Source organism: Corvus brachyrhynchos, unplaced genomic scaffold (genome assembly GCF_000691975.1).
Source record: "Corvus brachyrhynchos isolate BGI_N302 unplaced genomic scaffold, ASM69197v1 scaffold4, whole genome shotgun sequence".
In the NCBI taxonomy this organism is placed as follows: domain Eukaryota; kingdom Metazoa; phylum Chordata; class Aves; order Passeriformes; family Corvidae; genus Corvus; species Corvus brachyrhynchos.
The window spans coordinates 4,961,743-4,971,758 of record NW_008237878.1 but is presented as its reverse complement, the minus strand read 5'-3'; the positions used below and the strand labels follow the sequence as shown (position 1 = coordinate 4,971,758).

The window sequence follows — 10,016 nt, the reverse complement described above, 5'->3', positions numbered from 1 at the left end:
TTTGGTAGCCTTTTGATATTTTTTTCCTACAAACCTCAAAACTTCATTGTTATGCTAGTGAAGAGCAGGCCACTGGCTCCAAAACTTTGTGAATTTCTAGCAGTATTTTTTAATTTTTAGAGCATGTCTTGTGCTTTAATTGGAGGATATTGCATAGTAAGAAATTTTGTCTTTTAAAAAAACAAAACACTTCAAAGCACAAAACAGAAATCCTAAGCTAATAAATCCCAGTTGCCAATATGATTTGCCAGGTAATAAAAAAGTATGTGCCTGCCTCCTGGAACAGTGAGTTTTAAAGCACAAACAATTTGGAAATACTCTAGAATTCAGTAATGAGAACCAATTTTATTTTTCATAATGTTCATCTGGGTTCTTCACAGTTTATGTACTAATCAATAAGCAGACAAGTTTTTTAATCTTGTTTTCTAAAATTTTAATATGAAAGTTTATAATATTTTGATATCTTATTTTGATAGCTGTTCAGAGCATAATTTTGTTATTTCTCAAATATACTATTATTTGATTTCAGTATGTGACTGACCTGAGGACATTGCAGAAAACAATACAGGACACTGATGAAACAGTAGCTGCTCTTAATAAAGAAGAGACTTTGCTTGGATGGAAACCAAGTGAATTCCCACTCCTCAACAACTTAAAAGCTGAGATAGAACCATACCAGAAACTCTTTAATCTTATACTGAAATGGCAGCGAACAGAAAAAAGGTAATTCCACTCCTAATTCTATAAGAGGGAGAGTGAGAAAAATGCTTATGCTGGTCTCCTCCATGTCAGATGTAGAATATGGATTTGTTTTCTTGTTAACGTGTTATTAGCAAGTAAAATTAAAGGGTAATACACGTATCAGGCTTGCTACTTTTAATTCAGCTAGAAAAAATATTGATTAGTTTTTGTTTTTAAAATGTAATCATGGAATCATAAAATCATAGGATTTCCTAAGTTGGAAGGGACCCACAGGGATGATTGAGTCCAAGTCTTGGCCCTGCACAGAAGAATTACACCATGTGCCTGAGAGCAGAGGAGCATATCTCAGACTAGGTTCTAATTGTATTGGTCATGCTGGTGTAGCCTGTAATAAGACAAGCTCTGTGAAAGAAATGTATTAAGAGAAAAATTGTTTTATGAGCCATTTTGTGTTCCAGAAAAGGAAGAAATTCAACTAGAAAGCTCATCATCTATATGTAACCAAAACTGGTTTTAACCTAGCAGCTGTCCAAAATGGTGGGTTCAAATTATTGTGTTGCTGTCTGGTGGCTAGATCCTACCACAAAACTGTGCTCTGTGTATAAATTAAGGGAGATTGTTTATCATTTAATGCATTCTTCAGAAGTTATAATGTGCTATGGCTGATAGTGGGGGGGGTTTGAAAATACAAGACCTAGTGTATTTTTAAATGTCATATGTTGATCTTTATCCAGAGGTTAACTTAAATATTTCCCCATTCATGCAGTTACTCAGACTTAAGAGAACTACACAAATACACAGAAGAATGTGGTTGAGCCACTTCTAGTTGGGCATTAGAATTTTGCGAAGAATAACAATAATATGGAAGGAGAGCTTTGCTTTAATTTAAATTGCTATTAATGTGTTGCAAAACAAAGTGATAATTATTTGTGGGTTACATTTGTTATTCTGTTTTGTGACCTTATGGTTTTTTCTCAGATGGATGGATGGGACCTTTTTGGAACTAGATGGGGAAAGCATGGAGGCTGAGATGGATGAGTTTTACAGAGAGATGTACAAACTGTTAAGACTCTTCCAACAAAAGCAGAAGAAAGCAGCATCGGACAAGAAAAAGACGCTGCGACACAAAGCTGTAAAGGGTAATCCAACTCTTACAATGTGTTCTACAGTTCTGGATCAGATTAAAGATTTTAAGGTAAGAAAATGTGAGGGATATTAATATCTGATGCTGAGGGACAAACGCTAAATTCAGGGCTCAGTACATGTAAATGATGCGGTGTCAGAAAGAGAGAGAGAGTGTGTTCTGAATCCTCATTTCCAGATTTTACTGTCCCATTCATTTTAATAAAATTGGATTTTTTAGTATTTTTTAAATAGTTTCTGGAATTGTTAATGACTGAACACATACAGGAGAAAAGTAATTTTTGGTTTGCAGAAAAGGATGTAGTTGGGAATTTTGAAATGGGACTCTTACGTTAATAGAAGCAAAGTTTAGCATCACTGAAAAATTATACTTATGCTTAATAGTTTTCTATATTTCTTCTTTGGTAGTTAATATAATTATTTAGAAATGGAATGGATAACTGAATGGAGCCATCTGCACTTTTTGGAAAAGATTTTCATGTCTTCGGCTACTGTAGCAGAATTTTAAATGCACATGAAAGGTTATTGAAAAATCAAGAAATAATGTATATGAGAATATTTGCCTTAAAATGTCTTTTCTGAATTAGGAGAATATTCTGACTGTGGCTGTCTTTTGTAACCCTGGCATGAGAGAACGTCATTGGCAGCAGATGTCAGATATAGTAGGGTATGATATAACACCAGATGCTGGAACTACCCTGAGAAAAGTTTTAAAACAGAATCTATCCTCTTACTTGGAACAGTTTACAGCAATAAGTGTAGCTGCAAGCAAGGTAAGCACAGAGATTTGATAGTGACAAATATGACGTCGGGTCTCTTAGTGAATATTTTTATGACTTACTGGCACTTTTTGTCTTTGCCATTATGCAACAGAAGAGATTTGGTGAGACTTTGGCCCATTATATGTCAATGATGAGTGTAAGCATTTTTATCTCATGTGACATCATTAGTATTTCCAAAGCATGCTGCTTTCTGTGTGCAAGAAAAGGATATACTGAGGAAAAGTAATAGCAAGTAGTTAATTTGTGCTGCTAGAGCAAAATAGCTTATTCAGCTAGATAAGCTTATATATTGAATTAGTGAGTTGGAAAAAACCAATTCAGTCACTAGACCAAGCTATTTTCTTTTTAAATAGGAATTTTCCTTGGAGAAAGCAATGCATACCATGATGGAAACCTGGGATTCAATTTCCTTCAACACAAATGTGTATCGTGAGACTGGTATTCATATTCTGTCTTCAGTGGATGATATTCAGGCTCTTCTCGATGATCAGATTATGAAAACTCAGACAATGAGAGGATCACCTTTCATCAAACCATTTGACAAGGAAATCAGGGTACAATGACTACTTTTTTCAGCCATTTTTATTTGTAGGATAAGTGTAGTGCAATAGTATACCAATTGTTTTACAACTTTGTTGTTTGAGTTGTTAATGAAATGCTTTCATTAATTTTTCAGCAAGAATCTTTTGAGTTTATATGAGTCATACTTACCTTATTTCTGTTTTGGAATTCCATCTTCCATTCAGATTCAAGTGCAACTGAGAGAACATGATTATTTTTTCTCATATTTTCCAAAATCTCTATTTCCATTACCCTTGCTTCCTAATAACTGGAAATTATATTTCTGTTATTGCTAATAAGAACACTTATTAATTCTTGAGTTTTGGACTCAAATTTTGAACTACAGTGTTTTCCTCTCGGCAAAGAAACTTCTTGATGGCTGGGAGAATGTTTGTTAATCAGACCTCAGAGCAATGATGGCAGCACTTTACACCTGATTTTGAATTTCAGGGCTAGAGTAGTCTTTGTGGTGCTCACACCATGGCTATTGACAGGAGAGAAGCTGGTGGAATTGCTTTGCAGTTACCCTCCGTAGTTCTTTGTTAGTTTATGTGGGAAATGTTCAGGCTCAAGCAGGCTCAGTGAACGTATAGTATTTACACTTTACAGGCAGCCTCTCCAGCCTGCTCCAGTGGTATCTGCTATTGTCCACTTAAGGAACAGGCTGGTGGACTTGGTGGATCTCTCCTATGAGCTGAGGTGGCTTTTCTGGTATTGTGTCCCTGCTGCCATTCAGCTACAAGAGCCCATGCTGTGGGGAAATGAAACAGAATTTATCACTGGTAGCCTCCTGGCTATTGCTTAACAATTAAGTTGTTCATAGCAGTAAAGTGATAAATGCATTTTGGAAAATAATTTCCAAGTAAGTAAAAATGCCTGAGCTCCTTTGGCCATCTGTATATGTGGAAGAACTTAAATACTCCTAAATATTTTTTCTTTCATTTTGTTTATTGGTAGACTTTTTTTTTTCTCTTTGGGAGCTAGAATAACACAATGTCTACGTTTCCTGAAGGTTGTTTGTTGTCTCTAACATTATTTGCTTGGAAATGTCAAGTTAACATTCTTTAAACATTTATTAAGGAATGGGAAAGACGCTTAATTCAAATTCAGGAGAGCATTGATGACTGGCTGAAAGTGCAGGCCCAGTGGCTGTATTTGGAACCCATCTTTTCTTCTGAGGATATTATGCAACAGAGGCCAGAAGAGGGGCGGCAGTTTCAAACTGTGGATAGGCTGTGGAGAGAGATTATGCAGTTTTGTGCCGAAGACCCAAAGGTAAGGGAAATAGCCATTACTAACAGGAAACAGTAGCTTCCCTTCCCATTTTTTTGAGGGGTGGGATGCTTAGTTTTCAGAATATATACAGTGAACTACAATTTCAGTTCCCTAGGCTTTCTAGAAACAAAGTTATGTTGTTCCTTATTTGATTAACTTCTACTGTTTGAAATATCTCATTTATAGCTGACAGTTTGCACATATTTGTTGTACAGGTTCTCGCTGCTACTTCCTTGCCAGGATTAACAGAGAAGCTTCAGACCTGTAATGAGCTTCTTGACAAAATCATGAAAGGGCTTAATGCTTACCTTGAGAAAAAACGTCTCTTCTTTCCCCGGTATGATGAGCTTTGGTTATTTAAAACCCACAGATTCTGAATGGTTTTTTTGTTGTGAATAAGTTCAGTCTTAAAAATAGCTTGATAATGCAGTTGTATTTCCTTTTTTTTTTTTTTTCTAATTTTTTAGCTTCTTTTTCTTGTCTAATGATGAAATGTTGGAGATCCTGTCGGAGACTAAGGATCCTCTTAGAGTTCAGCCTCACTTGAAGAAGTGTTTTGAAGGCATTGCTAAACTGGATTTCCTTCGCAATTTGGATATTAAAGGAATGTGTAGTTCTGAAGGCGAGCATGTACAACTGATTTCAAACATTTCTACTTCTGAAGCTCGAGGTGCAGTGGAGAAGTGGTTAATTCAAGTAGAAGATATTATGCTGAAGACTATACGTGATGTAATTGCCAGATCAAGAATGGTATGGGGTTTGTGATAATTTAAGATCTGTCGCACCTATCTTTGTCTTATGGCTGTCTCTTGGCTTTCTAAAATTCTTCCTCAACACAGGAGTTGATGAAGTTATGGGGCCAGGACCAAGTTAACATGACTTGTATTTATAGGCCAGTGATATACACTAGAGTTTAGTTTGAATAAGAAGCAAGTCGTTTTCCTCTAACACTGAATATAAATTCTTCTAAAAGTTTCTCAGCAATACTATTTTACAGGATATATCACCTGATGTAATAGTTCAGGTTTCTTATGAATTAGAAATACGACATTTGTAATATGCTTACTTCCTCCTAAAAGAAAATCATTAGACAGAAAATGTTTCTTTGTATGAAGTTAACAAGTTGTGAATATTTCTGTAATATGGAAGGATAATTCTGAGAATATTTTAAATTATTGGGTAAAAAATGGTAAACCTAAGGGGAAAAGAGCATTTAAAGCTCCATTTGGACATTGCAAATAGGAAAATAGTATTCTTTTAGCAAAGAATATTAATAGGATTACATTATAAGCTTCTGTATTACATTGTGATAAACATACCCAGACACTGTGTTTCTGTAATGTATTTACCTGTTTCAGGCATATCTAGAGACTGAGAGAAAGCTCTGGGTTCTGGAGTGGCCTGGCCAAGTAGTGTTGTGTGTGTCTCAAATGTACTGGACAAGTGAGGTACATGAAGTTCTTCGCGATGGACCCAAGGTACTGTGTAATGCATAATTTTAAAAAAATCTTTCTTATTGTTTCATTTCAGCTGATGAATTTTGTTTAACCAAACAGTTTTTTACAGTCAAAATAAAATTTGAAAAATTATGAGCATGTGTGTTTGACATCCATAAATTAATGTACAGTGATTTATACTTTTCATTCAAGTACTTGAATATTCTTATGTAGAGCAATCATAGTTTAAAATGTAGCTTTGCGACATAAATGCATAATTGTGGGTAAGAGAGACGTTGATGCAAAACTGTGACAATATAAAAGAGTAGCTTAATAAGCAACCTCTGTTAAGCTATTTAGTCAGAATGAAGAAGCCTGAAACACTTGAAACTGTGATATAACCTCTTCTCTCCTAGGGCTTAAAGGGTTATTATGATACACTTCAGCTTCAACTTAATGATATTGTAGAGCTGGTGAGAGGAAAATTGTCAAAGCAAACAAGGACTACACTGGGTGCCTTGGTTACTATTGATGTTCATGCTAGAGATGTCATCAAGGAAATGATTGAAAGCGGTAATTATATTTTAAAACATTTTTCTTAACACGTAGTTAATGGAAAATTGTTCATCAATCAAATTTTACTGCCTAAAACAGCACAGTACTAAGATGGGTTTGTGAGTATTTGGATACGAGCATCAACATTAATAATTTCAAAGCTGTTTTAAATTTAACCATAATAGAAAATCTGGTTATCTGCAACATCTTTTATGATTCCTGTCAACTCTGTGTTTGTCAGGTGTGCAGAGTGAAACAGACTTTCAGTGGCTTGCACAGCTGCGCTATTATTGGCAGAACGAGAACGTTCGTGTGTGCATCATTAACTGCAATGTGAAATATGCCTACGAATACCTCGGGAACTCCCCACGCCTGGTGATCACTCCTCTCACAGACAGGTGTTACCGCACCCTGGTATGAGCTCCCTCCTGGGCTGCTGCAAATTGTATTTACTGTGCTGTAGTATTGCTTACACTGTTCAGTGCAGCTGTCCTTTTAGGGCTTATGGTTATTGTCAGACTCTGCTATTTCTGCTAGAATGAAGTTTGTAATTTTTACAGAATGCTAAACATAAAAATCACTCATAACAACAAATTTGGACAGCCCGCCAACGTGGCTGAAACATTAGTGGGTTGTTCTGTTGTGGCTGTGCTTTTTTAAAACACACAGGGAAACCAGACAATATTTGATTGCTGTACAGATTATGAGAACCCAAAGTGCTCTTCTGGTGTTCTGTGGCTGCTAAATTAAGTGGAGAAGGATGCACTTGTGATCACACTGTTCCTAAGAGTAGTACAAATTTGGCAACCTGTTAGTATCTCTGCTCTTGGCAGAGGTGTTTATTATTGTACTGGTTTAACCTCAGCTAACCTGACAATTGAAAGTTACCAAAGTCATCTCAGGTACAGCTTTTCTCATTATCATTTACTGCAGTCTCTTTGCTGGAGTAAGTTTTGCTAGGCACCCATGGTGTGGCTGTAGCTGATGCTTGGTAGCTGTTTGTCAAGACATCGAGGTACATTGATGTGAGAGGATGATGCAGCTGCTAGTCTGTTTCGGTTTTAGGCTCACAAACCTTGAATCAGAGCACAGCAGGTGGAAGCCTGGCATTCTGGCAAATGGAAGTCTTGTTCTTTGCCCACCAATGTCTTAGTAAAGTATTCCCAGAACTTGTCAGTCAATGTAAACGTGGCCCTGTAACTGTTTGGTTAAAGCCTGCAAACTGGACTGTTTGTTAAAAGTCTGCAACTTTTTTGTTTTCTGTCAGATTTCCTCCTACTTCAATAGAATATAGGAGAGAATATGGAATTGTCAATGGAATGCACATGCTACAAAGGGGGATGGTGTGGGAAAGAAAAGAAAAGAGGAAAAAAGTATATTAAAGGGCAAACAGAGAGAGCAAGGAGTAGCAACAAGTAACTGCAACAAATTTAACTTGAAAGGTGTATCTAAACAAGAACTGAAAGATTGGGTACAATAAAGTTTGAGTAACCAATCATGGTTATGATAATAATAAAACTAAACTCTGTTAGGGTCAAAATTAAATTCTCTTGCATATTTTTCCCAGCTGTAAGTATATTTCAGATTCTTTTTAATTAGTAAAACCATACCTTTTATGTTAGATAAAATGAGTGTATGAAACTATCAGGTGCAATTTAATTTTACCATTTTCATTCAGAATAATTTCATATGAATGAAGTACAAATAATTTCCATAAACTATTTCTGTGCTTTAGATTGGAGCCTTTTATTTAAACCTCGGTGGTGCCCCAGAGGGTCCAGCAGGAACAGGTAAAACGGAGACCACCAAAGATTTGGCTAAAGCTCTTGCTGTTCAGTGTGTTGTCTTTAACTGCTCTGATGGCCTTGATTACCTGGCAATGGGAAAGGTAAATAGAAAATAAATGTATGCTGTATTTTTTTTTTAGCCATGAAAATTTTAGGGTCCCTACTTTGCAGACACAAATAAATATGGCACCTGTGCTCTGCTACCCTTGGATGCTATATGCTGTTCTCTGCATGTTTCATTTTCTGTGCTTTATGAAAGCCTATTAAGTTGCTAATTAAAACATGAAAGAAACAAGAGTTCGTGGGATTGGGAGCTTCTGATTTAGCTTGCTTTAGAACCAAGAAAAAACTTTGTTCTTCAGTACATCACTGATCTATGATCTAAACAGGTTAAAGCATTATTATCATAATTGTATTTTTTAAATCTAATTAAACTTCCAACATGACAGTCTTAATTTCTTTTGAATCTTCTAAGGTTCTGTTAGCAATATGATTGGTTTCTTTCTTCATTTGCAGTTTTTCAAAGGTTTGGCTTCCTCAGGTGCCTGGGCATGTTTTGATGAATTCAATCGCATTGAACTGGAAGTGCTGTCTGTAGTGGCACAGCAGATCCTTTGCATCCAGAGAGCCATACAGATAAAGCTAGAAACATTTATTTTTGAAGGAACTGAGCTGAAGCTTAACCCCAACTGTTTCATAGCAATTACTATGAATCCAGGTTATGCAGGACGTTCTGAACTTCCAGATAATCTGAAGGTAAAATAATAAAATAGATGTGTCTGTGACCTTTGAGATGATTGTTTTTGACCAGATGAGCTGTTTCCATAAGGAAGCTTTACTAACTGAAAGCAGAGATAGTGCCACATGAGGAGCACACCAACTGCATATGCTTAAAGAAAGGAAGTGCATTCTCTCACCTGCCATAGACCACATTTTCCTTCCTTACTGCTGCCTGTATCTGTGCAAGGGGCAAATGGCATTTTTGTATTCTGGAGACACTGCTGAGGGAAAAGAGCTGAGAGGGACAGTGTCTTTTCAGCACTGCATTGTACATTGAGATGGATATTGATGGTAGCTCACTTAGGTTAACTTCCTAGGGAGTCATAAGCTGCAAGTATTGATAATTCTGTTTCGTGATGGGATGGATACTGATCCATCATCTGTAAAAGTTCTGAATTACTTTCCATTCCTAAGTTAATTATTTAAAGATATTTCTTTGGGTGTGTATTTCAGGTTCTTTTCCGAACAGTAGCCATGATGGTTCCCAACTATGCTCTGATAGCAGAAATTTCCCTCTATTCATATGGATTTTTGAATGCTAAGTCACTGTCAGTGAAGATAGTCATGACCTACAGACTATGTTCAGAACAGCTTTCCTCTCAGTATCACTATGACTATGGCATGCGGGCAGTCAAAGCTGTGCTGGTGGCTGCGGGGAATCTGAAGTTAAAATTTCCTACAGAAGATGAAGATATATTGGTGAGTTCCCGAGGGAATATTTGTTTAAGGAATTTCATAGATGCATGCCATTCTGAGTTCTGAAGGCAGTTCCAGCCCATCTTCTCACATCACTGATCTGTGTTTTGTGGTTTGTGAAATGAAGATAATAAAATACATGCTGCATTTTCCAGGGCTGTGCTGGGAATCGCACAGTTCTTGTCAAAGGCCCCATTTAATGAATTCATCTTTGTTACATACTAGGTTATTTTAGTCGCTGAACACCTTATGCTTTGTCTCTTAATAAGAACAGTAAAATGCATATTTGTTTCTTTTAG

At 36.4% G+C, this 10,016-nt stretch overlaps 1 protein-coding gene across 7 annotated transcripts in view; it reads left to right on the top strand.

Moving 5' to 3' along the window:
* Window positions 1-10,016, top strand: part of DNAH12 (dynein axonemal heavy chain 12) — a 61,183-nt gene that overhangs the window by 13,058 nt on the left and 38,109 nt on the right. For all 7 annotated transcript variants that reach the window (XR_001861415.1, XM_008632332.2, XM_017732468.1 and 4 more), the window contains 13 exons: window positions 530-723; window positions 1,681-1,897; window positions 2,433-2,618; window positions 2,981-3,181; window positions 4,269-4,463; window positions 4,679-4,800; window positions 4,931-5,213; window positions 5,822-5,941; window positions 6,316-6,472; window positions 6,696-6,868; window positions 8,190-8,342; window positions 8,758-8,997; window positions 9,475-9,720. Coding sequence is in view for 6 of the 7 variants with exons in the window: in XM_008632332.2 (XP_008630554.1) it covers window positions 530-723; window positions 1,681-1,897; window positions 2,433-2,618; window positions 2,981-3,181; window positions 4,269-4,463; window positions 4,679-4,800; window positions 4,931-5,213; window positions 5,822-5,941; window positions 6,316-6,472; window positions 6,696-6,868; window positions 8,190-8,342; window positions 8,758-8,997; window positions 9,475-9,720 (2,487 nt within the window). In the remaining variant the exon portion in view is untranslated. The remainder of the gene's footprint in view (window positions 1-529; window positions 724-1,680; window positions 1,898-2,432; window positions 2,619-2,980; window positions 3,182-4,268; window positions 4,464-4,678; window positions 4,801-4,930; window positions 5,214-5,821; window positions 5,942-6,315; window positions 6,473-6,695; window positions 6,869-8,189; window positions 8,343-8,757; window positions 8,998-9,474; window positions 9,721-10,016) is intronic.